The 23,665-nt window shown below is 41.1% G+C and overlaps 1 protein-coding gene across 2 annotated transcripts in view; it reads right to left on the bottom strand.

Annotated features, from left to right (window-relative positions):
- Positions 1–30: 30 nt before the first annotated feature.
- Positions 31–23,665, bottom strand: part of LOC103154140 (adenylate cyclase type 9-like) — a 42,539-nt gene continuing 18,904 nt past the window's right edge. Inside the window, exons 2-11 of one of the 2 annotated variants that reach the window (XM_016662491.1) lie at positions 13,811–14,010; positions 11,718–11,825; positions 11,325–11,599; positions 10,473–10,575; positions 9,131–9,348; positions 7,692–7,845; positions 5,789–5,931; positions 5,464–5,493; positions 3,962–4,223; positions 31–3,837 (exon numbers count right to left, since the gene is read on the bottom strand). In XM_016662491.1, the coding sequence (XP_016517977.1) occupies positions 2,875–3,837; positions 3,962–4,223; positions 5,464–5,493; positions 5,789–5,931; positions 7,692–7,845; positions 9,131–9,348; positions 10,473–10,575; positions 11,325–11,599; positions 11,718–11,825; positions 13,811–14,010 (2,456 nt within the window). In that variant the 3' untranslated portion in view covers positions 31–2,874. Of the gene's footprint in view, positions 3,838–3,961; positions 4,230–5,463; positions 5,494–5,788; positions 5,932–7,691; positions 7,846–9,130; positions 9,349–10,472; positions 10,576–11,324; positions 11,600–11,717; positions 11,826–13,810; positions 14,011–23,665 lie in introns of both variants that reach the window. The other variant, XM_007575321.2, reaches the window with a different exon arrangement.

The raw sequence follows: 23,665 nt of genomic DNA on the forward strand, positions 1-23,665 counted from the left end.
ATCCTTTGTTGTCCCAGAGTAGGGAAATTCTATTCATGTTATTTCAGTTTTTTTTTTTGTTGTTGTTCCTTTGTTTCAAGCAGTAAAGGTGACCAATGGAGCATCACACAGTTTGACTCAGAGGTTTAACACACAGTGAACTGTAGATGAGCTGTGTCTGGACACAGAACAGGCGCGTGTGGACTGCGATTGTTCCTCACGTTCCCGATTAAAGGTACACAACACCCCAAAGTTGATTTGATTTCTAAACTCCCATCTCACTTGTAGACAAGCTTCCAGGTGAAACAAACTAAAAAAAAACTTTGCTTTTGAATTTGCTCCTTCACGTTCTCAATCCAGGAGGGGAAGAGAGTATACTGCATCCTCAAAAAGCAGCTCATGGTTCCACTTGACAGCACGTTCCAGAAGTATCCTCATAGTCATCGAGCTTTTTCACATGTTGTCATGTTACAAGCAGAAACCTCAATGTGCTGAAGCGAAGCGAGGGATTTCATGTGACAGACCAGCACAGATTGGTGGAGAATTAAAGAGGTGTGCGCATCCATTCATCTTAGTAAGATGAGGATAGGCCTGCAGCTAACCAATTATTTTGGTAATTGATTATTTGATCAATTATCCTGATGTTTAATCAGACACAGAGAATGGGCAAATTCTGCAGAGTTTTTATTTAACTATATACGCTTACTTCAAACAATATTGGAAATACATTAAAAACACAGATAAATAATTTAATTCCTTTTTTTTAAATAAGAAAATAAACATTTTATTGCCTTAAATGCAACAAGATAGCATTCTGTTAGTGACTGATCATTTGTAGCAAAGCTAAATAAAATACTTCTAACATCAACATGTGAAAAAGCTCAGCCTAACTTAATCAATATGTTGTAGGGTTAGACTGTTGATTGTTTTTTTCGGATTAACCAATCAATAATTGGACAGAAAAATCCACTTAATACGAGATTTTATTTATTTATTTATTTATTTTACGAGATTTGAGCAGAATAAAGCTAACACTTTGTCACTTGAGAAATTCTGGGTAAAATATATTTACTGATAAAGTTTTTTTTTAAACTCATAAGTATAAAATGTATATATCTTTTGTACAGTTTTGGCTTAATTACTGCTTTGACTATGTTGTTTTCTTTTTCTTTTTTTTGAATCTCTATTCTCCATTTAATGATTAATCGCTTACTAAATTATATATATAAAAAAAAAACGATTCAACACAACTAATCCGATGCAATTCACGTTTTCACCAAGGACACTCAAATCTGAACGTTTTGGTCTATATTCAGAATGCTTCCTGGCTGAAATAAAAAATAAAATGTGGGGATGTTTTTCTTCAGGATGGAGTAAGCAGCTCCAAATCTTGGAAGAAAAACTTGTTAGGAGTTCACAAAGACTGAAGGTTCACCTTTCAGCGTGAAACTGAGCCAGAGGTGCACAGGAACGATTTGGGCCAAAGCTTGCTCATGTCTTAATGACCTAAATAAAGTGAAAATTTGACTTGAAATCAGCGCAGGAGCTTAGAATTGCCTTTTCTTTTCACTAAAGCTCTCAGTGGGACTGAGCCTGTGTCGTTTTTGGAAAGAAGAATACTTAAGTCTCTAGACGTGTAAAGGAACTTGCACCAAAAAGTTGGTTCTACGAGGGGTTAACTTGGGAGGGCTGACAACAAATGACTGCCACACTTTTCAGATTTCATTCAATCATTCTCAACGATATTTGTACTGATTTTACACTAATTCGTATTGATCTATTGCATAAAATCCCAATTATATACATTGAGGAAACTGGAAAATGACAAAAATGCAACAACAACAACAAAAAAAAAAAGCTCAAGATGCATGAATACTTTTGCAAGGCACTGTGGGTGTTTGAAGTGCCTTCCTGTTCTCCGATGGTGTCCCTGCTTCAGAAACACATCTTGTTCAGATCTATTTTCCCTTATGTGTCTAAGCTTTTGTGCTTCTTTAATTTTTTCTTTTTTTTACTGTAAGATCTTTCCCCAACGTCTCTTAAGAAGCAATCAAGCTGTACAAACTGCTAAATACAAGTGGTAAAAATAAAACAAAAACACTGTGCAAGAACTGTGCTTAAAATGTTCGTCAAGTTGCTACACAAGCTAAAAAAAATTTTTTTTTAAATCATCGAAGCAGCCTGCTTTTGCAGCATATCATCTTATAAGTGAATCTCTGGGCATAAATGAATACTGTATTTAGGCCCTTATGTCAAAGCAGTATATGTAATATTAACACTGCTTTGTGTAATTCCCTCAATTTTCCCCTAATTTCCCACTAAGCCCATAACACAGCGTTGGCACTCACATAAAAACTAAAATGATTTTCCCTTAGCGATTGATATGGCACAAAGGTAATGATTTATAAAAAATAAAAATAAAAAAAGAAGAAAAACAATACTTGCATTAAAAAATAAAGGATGAAATAAGAGACTACAGCACGTTCTGTAGTCTGGGTTGTTCAACTCTTGTTCACTTTTCATATTTGTTCGTTCACTGTTCTAGTCCTGAAGGCACTTAATAAAAATATTAAGAAAAGACATAACACCTTAAAAGTGTTCCTTTTTCCTCCTTCTTCATGCTTTTTCATCGCGACAAGCCGCTGTGCTCAGCACAGCTCCAAAATCCACGGTTAGAGCCGCTCGGGCAACGCTCCCATAGAAGATCGGCGGCGGTGGCGGCAGCCCTCCCGGCCCCAATTTCAAGCCGCCGAAGCCGCAGTGTGCGTTAAAACAGTCCGCTGCTTCCTCTGTGCCAAAGGAGGAAAGGAAGAGATGTCCTTGCCGGCATCTGTAATCGGTCCTAAAGAGGTGGAAGCGGGGGACAAGAAGATGGAAGAATGGCGGGATCTACGATCAGAGACGAGCGTAAAACTCCTCGTTGAGCTTCGTCAGCTCGTTCGCCTCTTCCTCCTCCTGAAGCGTGAGAGGAGTGGGATCCGTCTGCGCAGCTGGGCCTAGCTCGGAGCGTGCAAGGCTGCTGAAGTGTCTGTCGCGGGACTCCTCAGGGTTGTGTGCTAAGTCCCTGTATCCTTCATCCCTCTCTTCTACGCTCGTCGCCGGGTCGGGCTCGGATTTTGCTCCTGCAGCCCTTACAGTGCTTTGGGACGGAGAGGACTGATTGGGAAGAGAGGAGGAAGTCTTACTGGAAGTTAATATCGTCGGTCCAACTCCGGCTGCCTGCTCCGTTTGGTCCTGGCAAAAGCTCTCCCCGCTTTTCGGGTAGAGAAAAGTCCTCATTTGGCCTTTGCCCTTGACATTGACCGTCCCCCTGTAGTCGAACTCCAAGCCCATGGCGCTGAGCACGGTGTGGCTCTCCTCGCTCACCTGCACCCGACACTCCACGCCGGTCGAGTCCATCCGGCTGGCGATGTTGACCGTGTCCCCCCAGATGTCGTAGAGCAGCTTGGTGGTGCCGATCACCCCCGCCGTCAGGGGCCCGTGGTTGAACCCGATGCGCAGCTTGAAACCGAAGCCCAGCATGTTCTTGTTGAAGTCGTCCAGGACGCCCATCATCTCCAGGGCAAAGTCGAAAAGCGCCCTCAGGTGCGCGTGGGGCGACTCGTCTTCGTCGTCCCCCGTCTGCTGGACGTTGAGCCCCGACGCCGCCATGTAGGTGGAGCCGATGGTCTTGATTTTCTCCACGCTCCTGAACTCGGGCTTGCGAAGGAGCTCATCGAAGTCTCCGATCAGCTCGTTCAGGACGCGGTAGCACTCCTTCCCGCCCTCGTAGCTCTCTTCGTAGAACTCGCTGAAGTTGGCGATGCTAGCGAAGATCACCCCCACGCTGTTGTGGTTCTTGGAGTAGCTCTGGGTCTCCTGAGCAAAAGAGAAAAAAGAGGGGGGGGGAGGACAGAACAAATTAAAACAATCTCACTCTTTAAATCGTTACAGCACCTCTTCTCATTATCTTTAACAATTTAAACAAGCAAGCGAGGCAGACCTTGAGCTGGTCGGCCACATGGATGGGGATGATGTTGCCCAGCAGCCACTCAGCCTGGTCTCGCATCGTCTGGATTTTGGAGCGGTGCTTGTCAGCCTCCACGTTGCCGTGGTAATGAAGGCGGTAGCTGACTTCGGACTCACGATTGAGGAACCAGACCAGAAGGAGAAGCAGGAAGAAGGCCAGGATGGCCTCCGTGACCAGGGAGTCGGAGAGCCTCGACGTGTCTGGGGTCAACTCGCTGGAGGCGGAGTCGTTCAGCCTGTTTCTGGAGGAAACGGGATGAAAATTAGACCGGCAAAGGAGGACGCACCCAACGGCGCGGCCGGACCAGAAGAGACGGATGTTACCTTCAAGATCCATAACATAAAGTACACCGTTTATATTTACTGACCAAAAGATTTCACAACTAAATGCTGACAACAATTGATGAAATGCAAAATAAAAAAAAAATCAATACTAAAGAGGTAAAAACAACAAAGAGAACCCCGATAATATTTCTTTCTTTCTCTAAGAGGGATCCACTGTTTTCACTATTTTCAGGGTTTCTGTAATTTGTCACATTACAAAACTGACAACCTTTAAGCAGGTATTAAACATACTTTTCATTACGGCTACATACCCAATTTCATTTTTTTGTATTAATTCTAATTACAAATTAGAATTAATACAAAAATTCTAATTTAAAATTAGAATTTTAAATTACTTTTTCACTTAGTTTTCAATGACTAAGTGAAAAATAATCATAATTAACAGACAAACAAAGGTTTCAAGCATCCATCTGTGTGTAAATAATTTATATGACGTGTTTCACTTAACGATAAAGTTCCTGAAATAAACTGACTGTTTTTTATAATATTCAGATTCATTGAACGGGATCTGAATAATGAACTCGACGTGTGATAATAAAACAGGCTTTTCAGAATTCAAGGCTAAAAAAATGCACAGTCAAAGAAAACACAAGTGCTTTGCAACATATCTCATGAGGTTGATGAAAACCATCTTCTTAGAAATCGTTCTTTTACAGATTAAAAAAAAAAACCCAAAAAAACCCCCCCAAAAAACAACGCTACAATCTTATGAATCTTACGACTGTAACTAACCAGCTACAATCTCCCTCTAGTGTGGAATAATGTTGCGATCTAGCAGCAGGTGTAATGAAATGAGCTCCTTTAAAAGAAGAACTACGCCATTTTCCTCTCCAGACACTGCGATTAATTAAATCTCGAACACAAAAATTCAAGCCAGTTTGAGCTGGATGAGTTATTTTCACCACGAGTGGCATTTAGCAGCCATTACTACTGCTGCACAGAGAAAGAGAGAAAGAGAGAGAGAGAGAGAGAGAGGCAGCACAATAAAGAGCAGATGAAAGCAAAAAAAAAATGAGCAAAAGCCAAACAGAGCTGTAGTAATGAGAAATACAGAACAGAGCTGTCGCTCCTGTTGACCCCCTCAAATGTCAGTCTTCGATCAAACCGCTCTGTTTCTATGGAAACACTCACCCATGAACCGGCACGGTGTTATTACTTGAGCTGAAAGGAGATGAGAATGATGTCAGCGAGGAGAAAGGACTAGTCAGTCACACACCAAGACACACACACACACACACACACACACACACACACACACACACACACGTCAAATATATGCTTTGGTTCAGTGTAGTGAAAATGAGATATTCAAACTTCTGTGGTCAAATTGGCTGATTTCTGTTGAAATCGCATCAGAGACGAATAAATTCTTAAAATCTCAACAGCCTGTCTACGTGATGGCTGATAATGTCTACATAACTTAGCGAGTGGAGGTGCAGGTGAGATGTAACCGTACCTGTGAACAGGACTGTACAGCATCAGCAGCAGAGCGAGTCCGGTGATGGTGGCGAAGACGGACCTCATCCAAAAACTCAGCTGACAGAAGTTACAGTACTGGATTATGGCCAAGATGGCGGCACAGCACAGGAACATGGTCACCTGGAGTGGAGGGTAAAACGTCAGAGCGGTTACCCCTAAGCAACAGAGGCATCAGTAATTATTTCAGTGGTTTTACTTTCATCTGGTTTTCCTCAACGCTTTTTTAATAAATCTAATCAAAAGTGATCAGAAATTCTCAAATCACGTGGAAGTGTCTCTTTGCAAAGAGATTTTGAAACGTTGGCCTCAGGAGGAATGGGACAAAATTCCAGCAAACTATTATGAGATATCCGAGATGTTTGACCCAAGTCGCAGTGTCTAAATGCAACCCTACTAAATGAGGACTTATATGCAAATAGCTTAATTTAAGTAATTTTAAAAAAAAACCTCTCTTAATATTTCAGTACTGAGCAAACAGAAATAATTTTGTCACATCTAGCAGAACAAAACAAGTTTAGTCTGATTTAGTGTCAGACAGCGAGGAACTTCTGGTTTCGATTATTATAAATATTGTTAAAAATAGAGGGTGTTTTTATATTGCATTGAGTCGTAGGGTAGATCAGGTTTCTCCATGTCTGTATATTTCCCATTTAGATTTATGATCAGATTTCTTTTTTTGTTTCAGTATCAGCTAAAAAGCAGATCTGCATCTGTGATTTTATTTGTAGAATAAAAACTCTCTCTATTCTTCAATGCTTTGAAATGTTACAGGAGAGAACCTCAAAGAGATCCAGCGACAGTAGGGCTGTCAGTAATTGTGCAACTGGAAAAATGTGTGCGTTTTTCACGCGTTGATATCAAATAATCAAATAAACATTTGAAGAAAAGAAAAAAAAAACTCAGTCTGGCATTTAGCCACCGGACTAAAAGAAATGAATTAACTGCTAATAATTAAGGCTCTTTACCTATTTTTACCAGGGGTAAATGAATGTCAAGTGTGCCGTAGAAATGATCAACTCTCCTTTTGTTTGATTACTCATTGTTGCTAGGCAACATGCAGTGAACGATCATGAAATGAGATTTCCCTTACTTTGGCACCTCTTGAAATGATCGAACATGCAAACCGGCTATTAAACAGTCTGCGCTGCAACACTACTGTCACTTTATATTGAAGCCTGAAAAATATAACTAATCAAAAGAATAACTAATTTTTCTTTATGGCTTGCATTTAATAAAGTATTTTCACAAAAAGGCAGTTTTTATTAAAAGTGATTGTGCCTCCACTGCAGGATATACATTTGTGTACAACTCCAAGATGCTTCAATGCAATTTCCTTAGAGGTTTAACCTCAAAATGAGAAAAAACAGCTGATTTCAAACCAAGATGCTGAAGGGATTTGACTATATCCACACGGAGATTTGTAACAATCAAATATCATGGATAAACACCTTAATAAGATTAAATATTTTATGCCTAATTTCAATTTTTTTGGTCCTCCCATTTTATATGAGCTCCTGCAACTTCGATCCTTTACGCTTCTTAAAAATGCTAAAGACATGAAAGATTAGAAACCTTAAATGTTATCAAACATTTCTCCAAGAAAACAAAAAAGCAGAAACGTCTTGCAGCCACCTGTTCTTCCACGTCAAAAATCTTAGCTGAAAAAAGACTAGACTCTGACATGCGCAAAAAAAAAAAGTTACCTCTTTTTTTAAGTATTACTTCCAATCCTCTGTTACGTTAAACACAGATTTAGTCTAATTCTTTTTGATCTTGTTTCTTTATACAGTTGGTAGATATTTATGTTCTTTCACCGTAAGGAAGTATTTCTCTGCCTCAGTTGAATTTAAGTGATGTTCTTGCCAACCAACTGGATTTACCTGGAGGGGAAGGCGGGCGCTGACGTGGGACAAGACGGAGACGGCGGGAAGGGAGACCAACACCGCGCCAATCAGATGACGAGAGACCCAGCCGGACACCAGCAAGGCCAGGGAGCGAGTACATCTCCTCAGCTCCTCCAGGTGGAAGGTCATGCTGCAAGAGAAGAGAGGGAGGAAAATAATCAAGAGGAGGGAGAAAAATATCAAACAGCAAAACTCCAGCGTTTACTGGATGCGTACCCCCAAAAAAGTATGAAGCTGCAAAACAAACTCGGATAAAATACGTATTTTTTCTCCAGATCCCATGTCTGTTTTTAATTAAAGAAAGTGCAGCGGGGTGCTGCCATTACACGCCGTGGTGAAACAACACTGCTGTTCAAGATTAATTGCACATTTATACCAAAGTATGACTGCAAAGTTTCTTCTCTAATGAGTGCTGGAAAAGCTAACAATGTTTTGGGGCGGGTTCAAGTCTGACCTCGGTACTAATACGCTAACTGCTAACTGACGGCAGAGACAAAATAAAAATAAAAATAAAATAAAAAAAGTCAGCTATAAATAACTGACTTTTTTCAGGCATTGACTTTTATCCAGGTGCTGACAAATTTGTAAAACCCCATTAAATGTGACCACCTTTGATTTCAGCAGCATAATCTGTCACTGAAAAGTAACAAACAAAACAAAAACAAATTCATTTGAGTACATTTGTTTTTCAGTGGGGAAAATGTAATTTTGTAAAGTTGGAGCATATGAGAGATGGAACGGACCAATCCTAGATGGACCACATTGGGAGAGATACTTTGCACACAAGACCCCCTGGACCACTGGTAGAAAAACAAACCCACACCATCACAAATCATCCACTAACAGTGGGAAGGAGGTGTTTTTGCACATATTCCTTACTTGTTCCACACTGTAACAATGCCCAAAAAATTCCCAGAAATCTGATCAACTTAAAAAAATAAATAAATAAGCATAATGTTTTTGGTTTTTTTGGGCTATACTTCACTCTGGAGTATAAGTTGTATTAGTTAAAAAAATGCATCATAAAGAGGAAAATAGCAACACACATAAGCCGCCCCTGACTATAAGATGTCGACGGAACTATGAATAAAAAGTGAAACTTACAGTCTGAATAATAAAGTACATTAAAAAATGCTTTAGCTGCTTTTATTTTGTAGCAGAATGAATGTACCAAAAATTTTAGAATGGATTTGATACTGTTTCCAGTTTGAAGATGACCTTACTTTAAGTTTTTTTACATACCTTCATCGTCTGCAATGCAAAATGCTTTAAAACAGGGACTGTATTATGTTCACTTTTTTTTTTTTTTACTCTATACTCTGATGTCAAACTTATGAGCACCATCACCCCTATAAAAAGCACATTCACACGAGCCTCCATGAAGCGGTTTATCTGTCTAGACCACCCAGCCTCACCGTATGGAGAACACCAGCGAGGCCAGCTCCAACAAACCGGCCAGAGGAGCCAGGATCAGGGCAGCAAGCGCCGGGGGGCCCGCCGTGGCCGGCTCCACCACAGACGGAAGGAAGCAGGCCACGGTCAAGGCCAGGAAGACGAAGCAGCTGAGGAGAACGTCCAGGAAGGAACTAAAAGTGGGGCTGGCAAACGTCTGCACAGGAACCTGGTTCTTCACCTGGACAGAAGAGAAGATTGAAACGGATTGGATCGTTTCCCGAGATGAAGGCGAGGAGGCGTTTCGCCACCGTGTGTCTGTGCGAGCAAAAACGTCATCGCATTCGAAAGAATTTAAGCTCACAACAGATAGTCCTGTCGACTCGGTTCGATCGGGTGCGGTTCCCTTTTCACACCGCACTGTGTGAAGCAATCCGAACTCTTCGAAAAACCTGTTTCCCCCCTCCTCACCTGTGGTGGCGCCGAACCGAGAACCACTCAATGAAACACCCGAAGAAGTCGCTGAGCACAACTTCCTTCTTCACAAGATGTAAGCAAAAACTAAGTAGCATCAGATTTTAGCGGTTGTGGGATTTCTCTTTTGTCTTTGGCAAAATACCGAGAGTCATCGCTCTCGCTACCACTAGCTTCTCGCGTTTGTTTTGTTAGAATTTACCCAGAATCCCCTGCGCTATAGTTGGATCCAACTCTGGTGCGTATGGCATTCACATACGCACCAGAGTTCACTTCAGCCAAACTGAGATCTAGGTTTTCAGGCGGGTTGCAGATCCAGACTTTCCAGATAAACCAACTAAAGTTTGATTAAAGCGGAATGAACCCTTAAAGTGAAATATTACATGATATGAATGAGTTTGCGTTTTATAAGCAAAACATTGATAAGTTTAACTAGGTTCAGGTTTCACCCAGGGTTGTATAACGCTAGAAGATATGAGATGTACATTGGTGCAAGTGCTGGAATTTATCAATGAAGTTCAAAAATAAATTGTAAGGAAGAGACGCTGAAACTGAAGCAATGTGCTGTGTGTTTTTTTTTTAAGGCTGTAGTAACACTTATTGAACAGCAGGGGGCTGAAAGTCTCCAGGGTCAGCAGAGGACATCTGGAACTGGTCTTTATAGTAAAAGTCTTCACTGTGGCATGGAGTTATGACGTGTTACAAAGAAAGTTTTTGTTTTTTTCCTGTCCATTAATCATTCAGTTATCGTAAAAAGAAAGTCAGAACGTGGAAGAGAAAAAGGAAAAAGACAGTAGCAAGCTGCAAAATCACAAGACGAGCTGAAATAAATAAAAAATCCTCCATCTAAGTGAAGGGTGTGTGTGTGTGTGTGTGTGCAAGTCTGCGTACCTCTTCTTTGTAGCTGCTGCGATACGCCTTCTCCAGAGGCCTCTCCAGAAAGTTCAAACTGAGCTTGTTGATGGGCGGCTTGAAAAAGTAGTCCTCCATCAGACTGCAGAGAAGTCAAATAAAAAACTAGATGAGTGTCAGATAAATGCCTCTTTATTTTAAATGACTATCTGTTCATATCACCCAATTGTACGACAAATAAAAACAAATTCAGGTGATTAATCTTTGTTGTTTGAACCACTGCATAGTGTACTCACTGGAAAAATTCAGAAAAAAAAAAATCAACTTTTCTGAATTCCCACCATTGAACCACTTTATGTTACATTAAGTTACAACCACAAATCTCCATGTATCTTATTGGGATTGTATTCATTTAAACAAAACTATTAAAAAAAATAAAAAGAAACACATAAAGATACACCAAAGTAAAATCCAGATGTTCATTAATTGGTAAAGAAAAAAAAAAGAAAAGTCCATTTGTGTGTTATTTAATCTCAGTGTAGATCCAAAATGGAAACCAACCTCCATGACATGGGCGTTTAGCTAAACTAGTCAGCCGGGCAAGACTGTGACCCCTGACATATCTTTCATTTCAGTAGCATGGTGGTGGCAGTATCATTCTGCAGGGATGCCTTTGTGGTTGGAAGGTGACAAAATGTAAAAACTAAACTGAAGGGGTATGAATACCTACACAAGGCACAGCATGGATCTTTATTTCACTGCATTTCTTCAGTTCAAAGGTTTATTACCAGCGGACAAGTTTACGAAAACCCTCATTATAAAACCAGATTGCTTTATTGCTCTCCGCCGCGCTATCGGCTCATAAACCCCACCTTTAACTGGCCTCCTCACCTTTCCTCCTTGATAACGTCCACGAAGTGGGCGTCGCTTTTCCGTTTGAAGTTCTTGGCACGCAGCTGGATGAGGGCAGAGTGGTCCATGCCCGTGCCTGCCGCCGCCACCGCCGCCGCCATGCCGAGGCTTGTGCCGGTCCCTGTGCTGGTGCTGGTCTTCTTCTCTTTCTCCTGGAGGATGTCGCACAGGGAGCTCTGGCTGGCACGCACGGCGTCCTCCAGCGGGGGGCTCAGGAGACCGTTGACCGCTTTCGGGCTGTGGCCTGGCAGGAACTTTTGAGAGGAGACAAAAAGGCGATAAAAAACAGCGGGAGGCCCTGCGTGTCGAGTAGAGTAAGTGGGAAACGCTTGGAGAAGTAGGCGATAAGTGCGGCGCTAATGTGGGCCGTACCTTGGCGCCGCTGGCCTTGTGTTCCTCCTGGCAGCCGTTCACAACAGCCACATCATCGCCCTGCTCTGCCACGGACGAGCGCACGGTGCCATGGAAAACACAGGGAGCCTGGGGAGACAAAGCGGGCGTGGGGTTTCACAGATGACAACATTTGCTCGAGCTCCAGAAGCACAACACTGAATTTTATGTACAGTTTAGTGAAAATTGTGGCTGTCGAGGGTTCTGTCCTAAGAGACAATCATTGTGGTAGACTTAGACCGCCACATGTCTTCAAATGTCGCAGGAACAAAAAGGGTTTAACATGTTTTGCCTCAATCTTAAATTGCAGCACATTTTTCTTACTGATTTTTAGGCAGATATGTTCTAGGACATATTTCTTCTTCAAGTTCTGGCCCAAAGTTTGAGGTGTCGCTTGGGGCTGCACCGAACATTGAAAATACTTTGTTATTGCACTCAGTCTGTCTGAACCAGGCAAATGCCAGATGTTTGTTAAAAAGGTAGAGTGCCAAGGCTTTAACAAGCTACATGTAAATGATCCACCTCTGTTTTCCTATAGTTTAAAGCCCTCTTAATGTTTGGGAGTATGAGAAACCAGGTCCTTTGATACGGGCTTTAGCATGACTGCTGTCAGAGCTTGGTCTGCGTTGGCATAAATAAGTTGGGGCTAGTTTCCACCATGGTGGCCCTTTGTCACCAATTCTGTTCATAACTTTAAGGGGACCTGATTTAGTGACCTTAGGATTAGGTCTCTGCTCTTTGCAGACGATGTGTGGCCTTCATCAGGCCGAGTACAAAGCAGCTGGGATGTGGATCAGTGCCTCCAAAACTGAGGCAATGGTCTTGAGGCAGAAAAGGGTAGAGTGCCTTTTCCGGGTCGGGGACAAAGTCCCACCCTGAGCGGAGGAGTTTAAGTATCGCGGGTCTTGAGGGGAGATGGCAGTGGGAGATCGATAGGCGGATTGGTGCTGAATCTACAGTGAAGCGGGCCCTGGGAACGCCTTGGGATTGCCCCAGAGGAATCGGGTCAAGTGGCTGGGGAGAGGGAAGTCTGGGACACTCTACTGAGGCTGCTACCCCCGCGACCCGACCTTGGATAAGCGGAAGATAATGGGTGGTTTAAGAGATTTCAGAGAAAGTGCAGCAATTTTCAAGCACTGCAGAGCCTCCCCTTCCCCACATGCTGCTGTACACTGCCTATCAGCTGGCTGAACAAAGGCTCATAAGTCACGTAGTAGCACGGTAGTCTCCCTTCCCCTGTAGTTTCCGTCTGCAGCCAGTCAGACGCCTGGATCTTTTTGGTAAATGACCAAAACTATTTACCAATATCTTTTTTAAATTAATTAATGAAAGTAAATTTAGGCATTACTGCTGCTTTCCAGTCTCGTCAATGTGCAAAACGGACATTTTGGTGGGAAAATTTAAATCCATAAAAAGAATACAGTACAATAACCCGTCTCAGTTTAAAGTGACTCCACCTATTTCAGGCAAATATTCAGAGAAACTGTCCTTAAAACCACAAGAACACTTTTGCCATGTAGGCTTCTTGATTTTATTTATCTCACATTGTCCTGACTCTTGTCTGCAAAGGAAAATTATCTACTGAACCACATTAATTGTTGTGAGGAAACATATGGCGATGACAAAGAAAGAAGACGCTACTACTCTCAGAATGTCGTTCGCACGTTTTCCAGCTCCAGGGTTTTAGCTGCAGCTTCTCAGAACGTCTCAAAACAAATCAAGTAAAATCAGCCGCTGCATCTTTGCATCCTGAGTCTGTCAGCAAGAGGATTTCTGTACAAAACGTTGATGACCGACGTGCTAAATTTAGTCTTTTATTCTCCATTCTCATGAAGATTTTTTAAAAAAATATTTAATATATTTAGCGCAAAGTATTAATTTGAGCGAACGAGGCGACAGCTCAGGTGCCAGTTCAGGGCCTTGAACCATGAAAGATGAATCACATTTGAGAAAGAGGCAAAGAGGTTGGATGGTACGTACAGCTATTCAAACAGGGATTTCCTTAATGTGACCAGTTTAATGGGACAAAACTCAATAAGCCATAGACAAAGTGTTTTCTTGAAGTACGTTCTCACCACAGTTCTGTCCGACGGCTTGTGAGGCAGAAGGGACTCGGCAGCCTGTGCTGCTCCGTGGATGAGGTCCGGGGTACGAGGCTGAGGGCAGGAGGGCACGTTGACCCCCACGAACTCCCCACCAGGCAGCCCCACCTGAGAGCAGCCACACTGCACATCATGGTCTGCCTTCCTTCCTGAGATCAGGTACGTCTTCATTCCTGGCAAAAAGACAAGACAGAAAATATTCTCCGTTTAGGAGTCCGTAACTACTTTGTTGTCTCTCTTGTCATTTAGTCTGACAGAAAGACGGACAAATCTGCAGCACACAAACAGTAAGAAAAGTGGCACATGAAAATAATGCTGCGAGAAAAGGCAATCAATGATGGGGATGGTCCAAAGTTACCAAGTCTAAATGCCAATACACCCAGTTTTCTACTGATCAGACATTCAACCACAGAAAAATGATGAAAAAAACAGTTAATCTTTATGTAAAACGCATAAGGCAAAGTTAACTTCATTGGCTTCATGTTTTAATCAGAGGACACGCCACACCATGTGGGAGATTTTACTCGTGGAAGGAGGTTCGGAGATGGATTTGTTTTTTTAAAGTTGCCGTCAAACTGCTTGATATCTTACTTTGAGAGCCTTAAGTTGAGGCAATTACAGTGAATCTTGTGCACATCGACTCCAGTGAAGTATGCATGGAGCTAATAATGAACTTCCTGCTCAGCCCAATGTGTGTGTGTGTTGAGATCAGTGAGATATAATTCACAGTGTTCTGCTGCGCTAAAACCAGGTGCATTACTGTCCTGTGAAATCGCCATACTGACCATTTATGATTGTAATTCCAATGTTCTGCGAATTCCTTAGAAAGGTCAGCTAATTATCCAAGTTAAAGAAGTAATACAGGATGACAGGATGAACAATACAGGCATAAAGCCTCCCCAGATGAGTGAAACATCCACATAGCATAGAGAGAGGTTACGCAATATTTTTGGGTCACTGCTGTGATATTTGTTGAGTCACAGTTGTGTGGTTTTTCTGGTTAAATGCAATTAAGGAGCATCCATTTCCTGTGGCTTCATGTCTTACAACAACAAATGATAAGAAGAGCAGATTGACAATAGTGTGACCAGGAGATTAGAATCATTAAGGCGCTTACATGACAACAGAGGAAGCAAAAAAAAAAAAAAAAAAGTATATCCAGTTTCTATAAAAACAAACTTCCTTCAATAGACATGTTGGCTGTTAATTTACGCTTCCGCTAAACCTAAAATGATAGTTAGATGTGAGCATGTCACAGCAAACCTGCTCAATTTTATCCTTCATAAAAATCCAATTTGGTCAGTAATGGGACGTGCTGAAATCTCACAGTTAAAACTTTACTGGCCTTTTAAGTCATACCAGCAAAGATTGCTTTATTAATGCTAACTTGCAAATCATGCTAAACTCAAACTACCCATCGTACATGCTAGGATAATGCTAGCATTTACAGTGAATATTACCTTTCTTTTTGTCTTTGTTTTGATCTATTAGTCAAATCCTGGTTATCTGCAGAGTTGTGTAACATCAGCTGTTCTCTCTCTCTCACACAGTGTGACGTCGCCTCTGGTCCCAACAAGCTGTTCATGATCAACCCCAGAGAGCATTCTTACATAATTACAGCACGTCCCAATGAATGAATGAATGAATTATTCCACAAGCTATCAAAATAGCTATCCTATTAAATATCAAGATGTATACAGCTGGAACGTAGAAGCTGGCGTATCTGGCGCAATACGGGGTTTTGCATAAACAACAACAAAATGAAATAAGAAAGACAAATCTTTTTTGTAAAATAATACACTTGATATAATTCTTAAAGGGGTTGTTTTTTTGTGTCCCATACCCAGGGGCAGCTGAACCTGATGCTGTTTTCCTCTTTGTTTTGAGAAAATGTAACAGTGAAAATCCTTCAGAAAGTATCTAAAATTTCTGGTTTTCAAGCTCACCAAATTAATTTGTTACTATGAGCCAAGGCTAGGCGAGAGATGAAAGTCTATTGTAAATGTACAACTATGTCAATAGATAACTCGTACAAGTGTACTTTTATTACCCTCCCTGTGCAAGAAGTGAAGTATACGTACTCTACTGGCTCCAATTCACTGCTGTTGCTTTACAGAGTCATAATGATCAATGATTTACACTAACAAAAAAGATTAGGCTTCAACCTAAATTTGAATCTGACCATTGACCCTTGCAGGTTAACACTTAGCTCATTTTGGTACCAAATGGTACAGAGTACAAACGACAGATAATAATAATAATAAAAAAAACATAAGATACAGCACCTGGTTCAAGAACATTTCGAAGTACAATTTCAGTACTTTCCAATTTCATCAACAGTATGACTGAAGGAGGAGAGTAACAACATACCTGTGTCCTCCATTGACACCTTCCAGATGTCCGATACGCATAACCGTCACTACACAATGTCCAGATTCTGTGTTTTTCTATATTTCTCTCTGAATCTGCCAGGAGTCTTTGTGATGCCATCAATTCCCTTCACTGGGAAAACTAGACTTACCAGATACTTGAAAATGTAAGTACCCATCATTGACCAGTATGGAACAAACCCTTCTAGATGTTTAAACCTTAGCAGAACATGCAACTTAAATATTACTTTTTATTATGCAAAAAGATATGATGAACTTGGTTTTACTGTGCATCCAGCATTGGTTTATAATTTCTTCTGGTGTGTTTTACATGTTAAAATTTAACTGCTTTATCTAGCCCATTGCTTTGTTTGACATATGGCAGATATTTCAATAAAGTACAATACAACAGAAACACAGATTAAAGAACACAAAACAGAGTAGTTAATAACACAAAAATTGCATAAAATCACAGCTGAACACAGTAAGACTACGGGATACCATCCACTCCAAAAACTGTATAACTAAAAAAATAAGAAAAATATACAGAAACAGTAATTCTCCCTCTGCATTTACCGTGTTTTTAAAAAGTCTGAAAACCTATCCAAGACATCAAAACAAAAGAAAGCCCAAAAACATAAACGATATGCATGTTCGTTTACATTACATTCTTCAAAAAGGGGCTCTACTTCCATCAGGCAGCCGTAGTGATGCATACACATGCTGACAAGCAGACAGTGATGCAACACTGGGTGTTTCACCAACGATGTTTGCATATCAGCCCAGGGCTCTGGCCTGTTCACACTAGTGTAGAGCCAACAAGGAAATACACAAACAGAGGATTAGAGAGGTGGCTCGTAGCCAGCTGATATCAGCCTGTCCAAACACACAGCAACCCGGCTAGCTGGCCTCGGGTAACAGATCTGTCCCTGACAGCGTGGAGACAACCGGAGGCGGATCAGGAATCTGCATTGCAACCTTGACCAGAAATATGAGAGGACAACCCATCTCTAACTGCTTATTCATTCATTCATTCATTCATTCATTCATTCATTCATTCATTCATTCATTCATTCATTCATTCATCTGGTTTAGTCACTGTTTTCCACTGAGATGGGATCGGCGAAGGGAGAATAAGAACCAGGAACAGTCATTCGTGATCAGGGTTTCTACATATTTCACGAACTCAAACTTAAAACCTCTAAAGACCATCGTAAATCGTAGCTTTCTCTCCATAGTAGCAACTTTTTTTTTTTTTTTAAATTCTTTAATAGCCAAGACTGGTGTTTAAAATTCACTAAACATCCGACTTCAGTGTTGGTGTCGCACCAAATGCTGCTCTTCTCAGTGCTAGTAGCAGTAGCAGCGTTGAATGTTTTCTAGGTAGCTTTAGCCACAGCAGGGAATCAAAACTGTGGCATTTCTGAGGTACGTTTGTGGCTATTAGCAGCATCTTTGTACTTCTCACATTGTATATTTGTCTCTACAGAATTAACCCCGTAGTTCGAAGCTTTTTTGCACAGAATGTAGCATTGTATGGTTAGCATACATCATATACATTGTATGGTTAGCATGCAGTCATACCATGTAAGGTCGTATGCTAACAACCAAACTTCATCCAGTCAACTGGCAATAACCTTGCACTTATCCATGATAGATGCAAAAAAGCTAGCTAAATAGATAGCTAGCAAGGGTACATTAGCAACTAGTTAGCAGTAGCTGAAAATGCCTCAAGTCACAGAACGTATTGTAGATGTTTGAATACAACTCAAACTTTTTCCTGATAGAAAAGTCAAGCTAGGAAAAAAAAACAACTACATAGAATATAGGACTAAACAGATAAAATATAAGATCTATGCTTTAGGTATTTGAGGCTAACTTTCATTGAATTCAAGATATTTGAAGACCTTAATTTTAGATACATAAATGTAATTAATTTCAATTAATCCAATGAAAGTGCCACAGAAAAGAGGTCTCCTTTTGTTGTATGCTACTAGCTAAAACTAGCTTAGGAAAATGTTGAATGTTTTCCAGTCCAGATAAGGAAGGATCATTTCTTTGACAGCAATTCTCAAAGAAAGGATTCCCCTGATAAGTTTTTATTTTAAACAGGAGCAGATAAAAAAAAAAGAAGGCAGCAATGTTAGAGCCTCTTTAGCTGCGACCGACGACCACCCCACCTACGTGTATGTAAAACCTTTGTGCGTCAGTCTGACGCTAGCCGGGTGCATTCATGTGTTAGTTTGTGTACTACAGAATATCTGCAACATTTTTAGCGAATCAAACACACACGCATAGCATATTTTTCATTCCTTCACCATCCAGCGAGTGAATACCATCTGAATCTTGAGTAATAACAGATTAGCCTCTTCAATAAACACGGGACACAAAACGCACGGCCGCAAAGGTCGTGACGTTCACCTCACAGATCTCAGCCTTGCATTTAACGCGCCAAAGGATTGCTGGAGTTCTTTCAATATCCCAAGTGACACAGGAAAAGTGCTTGTAAACATATATCGACCTGACCTTGTTACAAGAAGAGCTTGCACGGGCTGATCCAAAAATAATTGCAGTCCACTATAAGCTGAGCTGAAAGACCCCAGTTTAATAGATCAACAGTAGAACCAACCGGCCAATCAACAACTCTGATGAACAGTAGACTTTCTGTCTGCAGAAATTAATAAATCATTAGAGAGTGGATGACTAATAACTTCCAGGATGGTCTACTCTCTTGCTCTCATGCCATCCATTAGCTTCTCTCCATGTACATTAGCAGGACCTTCTCCTTCTCACCTACTGTCACCTTGGCCTGAGCTGTTGCTGACAACTTCAGTAAAACCATTTTATTTTTTATTTATTACAGTAACCTGAAAAATGAATGAGTGAGGGCTTACCTGTTTTCACCACAAACAAAAATTAAAATCTAATTTAAAAGTTTTTTCACTAAACGCATTCACAAAGTCATTGCAAAGAAATGCTTTTACAAAACATTAATAGAATGTTGAGTGGAAGGAAAAACGTGTGGTCAAACCGTTTCAAAACAGGAACGACTTTAGCAACTGCAGCACTTGGTTAAACGATTCCTGTGCCAGAAAAAAACAGCAAAGAACGTTACTAATGTGACTGAAGACTAGATTTGGGTGGAGTATAGATTTAAAATTAAAGTTCGAATAAAAACCTTATTTAAATGTACTTTTGATATCTGTTTTATGTAAAAAAAAAAATGTTTCATTTTCGGACATATTAAGTAATCTTTTGATCAAATTTCTAAATGTCTTTGTTATTCTTTGTTAAAGCACAAGAACTTTGGCTTGCTTTGTGTACCATACATAAAAAAGCTTAGCCACAGAGGTTCAAAATCATCTTCTTAGAATAAAATGAATCTTACATTTCTTTTTTGAAATAAAGATTAAAGGGTTTGGAGGAAGAGAAGCACAGAACCCAAGCTGCTAGAGGTCCAGTTAAAGTTTCCACAGACGGTGATGATTTGGGAAACCGCCGTGTTTCATAAAGTCTAAAGTCAGTGCAGCCATTCAGCCACACAGAAAAGGAGCCAAGTATTAATGACATATAAACTGAACACACTTTTTAATATGCTGATACGCTTTCTTGGTCTTATGTAAAAAAAAAAAAAATTAATAACTAAATTTTTTGTTTTGCTGAAATAAATAAATAAATAAATAAATCTTTCAGTTTAATTTATTGAGACAGACCTGTGTATAATTCAAATCGTGCTGCTTTTGAATCAGCTGAGTTCAAAGACGATTATTCTTCTAAGCCCACTCAACTAAACGATCACAGTAGAGCTGAAAAGGAGCCATGTCTTCGCCTCTGCTCACAGATGTGCACAACCTCAATCATTTTGAAACCTTCTAACTATTTTTACACAAACATTTTATAATACCAAGGCTTGCGCCCCAACACAAACTCTGCGTCATCCATTCTACAATTATTGCTAATGATTCTAACAGGTGTTTTTTTTTTTATGACCTGGTCTCAAAAGGCCGAGTTCTTCAAATTCCAGTCAGGTGACAGAAACATGTGAGCCGCGTATTTTCTATGCAAAATGAAAAGTGGCCTTTAACAGAGAAAAAGCCCTGATACAGTCAAACACGGCGTCAATTGAAGTTTGCCATATTTCTTCCATCTAAACAGATTAAACTGCGGCATTCGTGCTGCAAAACAGGCAAAAAAAGGCCGACATGTTTCAAACACAAAGACGAGATGGTGGAAAGAGGCAGAAAGCTCCAGACATGGTAAAATAGGATCAAGACAGCAGATGTGCTTTGAAGGCCTGGATTTCCAGCATGCCTTTCATAACCCACATTCTTCATCCATGTCCACTTCAGCCTTTCTTACTTTATCAGCCATAAATTTGGAAAACAAACCTTGACGTCTGAGGCCATTCAACAGCTTGAGAGAGCAAGGCGGTGGAAATATCGGCCTTTTCCGACAGCAAAGTGCACCAAAGACGCTCTCAGTTTGTAGTTACTGTATCGCACATGTGTTGGATGTCTGTGTGTGTGAGAATAAGTGTATTGGTTTCAGGGAAATCATATTTAATGCATGTGCATCCAGAAGTCAAGAGTGAGCTCTAGCTAATAAACTCAAGTAATCAATTTGACATTTATGGCTGTGGAGGCTAATAGGAGGCTGACTAATACATGGTGTCAATCCTTCTATAATTTAAAATCAGAAAGAAAAAAAAACAGTGTTCACTGGTTTTTGTTACGTTAGCATGGGGGACAGAAATATTTTTATACAAGCAAAAGTTGGGGGGGATAAAGTTTTCCTCTCAAAAACGTGAAACCAGCTGAAAACTGATTTAACCAGGTAACACAGTAATGCAAAAACAGAAGGAATCTGTTCAGCTGTCAATCAACCAATGACAAATCCTCTGATTGAAACGGGAATGTCCCACTTTCTCTGGGTTATATTTTCCAATCTCTGTGACTCGTTCGACGACTGACCCAGAAAGACGGGACTCGCGTTCAGAGACAAACGAACTCTACGTGAACACGCATTCGCATGCGCCAGGCAGAATCTGAAAAGGTGTGTACTCAGACAAATCCGTCCGTCCGCTGGCGAAGAAAACAAGGGGGAATGAAAAGGAAGTGCAGCTGAGTCGCCACATTCCACATGCACACTCGAAGACCGTCCACTGACTGGACGCAAACGCAGCAGAGAAAGGCTTCTCCACAAACACTCTCTCAACTTTTGTTTTGATTCCTTTCTTTCTCCAACTCTCCAAATGATATTCAGAGACTAAACCAGTGTTTGGGGTTGTTGACGAAATACGCAGCTAAAAATGAATAAATAAATAAAACCAGTCCAAAGCGCCGGCAGAAGAGCGAACGCTTTCAGCTAAAATCTGACATTTTAGTTTATCCCCGGAGGGTCATCCCAGCCCCAACTCCGCACTTCCTGACAAATACCCTTTCACCTTGTGGCAGCTTACAACCACATGATCAAACCCATCCCCAGTGACCCAAAGATCGCCGCCTCCCTTCTGGTCCCACACAAATTAATGTGCACTTGCATGTGAATATAAATGGAGGATAAGCCTCGTCAACAATAAGCTCCGTTACTGCTGCTCTTATAATGCATGGCACTTTGGAAATAAAAGGAAACCCCACATTTATCCTGTTCAAAACAAAGCAAATGGGACTTTTTCCTCCCCATTCACTGAGTAAATGAATTCAAATTAAAGTTCAGATTTTTCCCAAATTCACCTGGTATAATAAAAAAAAAAATTATGTACTCTTTAAACATTTCTACCACGTTAAAATACATGCGAGCGACTCTACGGTCACTTCATTCTGCACTTTCATCTCGCCGCTTGCAAAAGTTAGAAAATAAACAACTGAAAGAGAAAAAAAGAACAGACTTAAACTTCTTTTGTTTTTTTTTCCCCTTTCAAAAGACTTCCATCTGTTCAGATGTTCTCCACTTTGTTTTACAAAGCCTCACATTTCAGCAGACCTCTCTCGCTTCGAGTCACCGTCAGGTAATTTGTCTACTTCTGTCCTTTTTAGCCGTCTCACTTAAACTCTCTCCCACAGTTCACGCTCTTCTTCTTCTTCCTTTTTTTTTTTCCTTCTCGGTACACCCACACACCAGCAGCTCCCTTCCTCTCCGGTTTTCTCCCTGGTCGCTGGTGGGTCTTGAGAACGCGGCTCAACAATAGCAGAAGCCTCCATATTTGGACACGCTGATGGAGCCCAGGGACGAAGCTCTCACACGGTCCTCCTTCAAATACCCTCCCCACGTCTACATCAATCCCTCCTTTCTGCCATCATCTCAGTCCAGGGACTTCCTCACTTGCTCCCCTCCCCACATCTTCTTTGGCTTATTTCTTTTTTTGTTGTGTGTTTAAAAAGAAGGGATTTAATGATCCATCTCTAGGGAGCCGGGTGGATGACTGAGCATGGCTTCTTGGGGTTTTGGGGTCAAACATGAGACTTTTACGGCATTACTCTGAGGGTACAGAGGTATTTATGATTAGATCGGACAGGGAAGTCAACAATACGGCTTTGTAGATTCGACCCCCCTCCCCTCCTTGTTGAGCAATCACCAATCTGTGTCCTCAGTAGGTCGCGCAAGTGTTTCTGTGGTGTGCAGCGAGCTGACAGGAGCAGTGACGCACACTCCGACTGCCACTGCGTCATACTCGATAAATACACAAGACACACAGCTGTTAAAAAGGACTTTTGGAATCGGTGTTCCCGGATTCTCCGGGTTTCTCTCGGGGAGGCTGCAGCCCGTCAGCGGAGGAGTTTCTATAACCCGTTGAGCTCGGTGGTAGATAATTAGGCTCATAAGGGGTTTGAAAGACTTTTTTTTTTGTAATGGAAAACATAGAATCTTATGTAAGTTGCATGTTTGCTGCTTTGGGGGAATCAGTCTGCAGTCTAGCAAGGATTTGAAGTCCACACACTCTGTGCCTAAAGTTAGGCTGTGGGAAATCCTTGGAAAAAGGTCATGACCAGAAAATATGCTCCATCTTTCAACCACTTCTCTCTCTCTTTCTCTCTCTCTCTGTCTCCATTTTTCTTTTCTTCCCTCCTGGTGTAACACAAATCCCTCTCTCCTCCACAGAGGAAAAAAGACATTGCATCCAATTCAGATAAGAAATTCGATTCAAGCAACAACGTGGCGCGGCCTGGCGGATCACGCGTTGACCGTGAATCCGAACACAGGCCAACTTATTTGATCGATGACAATTGAATGGCAGTGAAATCAGAATCCATTCGAACGTTATCTAACAAACCAGTCAGTTATCTCTTAACATTTCAAAAGTACTTAACGAATTCTGTACACCTAAACAAAAACGACAACTTACTGTTTGGTTAATCGTTCTCGTTGTTTTGCAAATTTCTAGCCATCTTGTATCTTTGCAGTCAGATTGTGAAGTTGTAGAAAAATGTTTGTTACAATATTCACGCCTCATTTTTCCGGC

The sequence above is a fragment of the Poecilia formosa genome, unplaced genomic scaffold, assembly GCF_000485575.1.
Source record: "Poecilia formosa unplaced genomic scaffold, Poecilia_formosa-5.1.2 Scaffold375, whole genome shotgun sequence".
In the NCBI taxonomy this organism is placed as follows: domain Eukaryota; kingdom Metazoa; phylum Chordata; class Actinopteri; order Cyprinodontiformes; family Poeciliidae; genus Poecilia; species Poecilia formosa.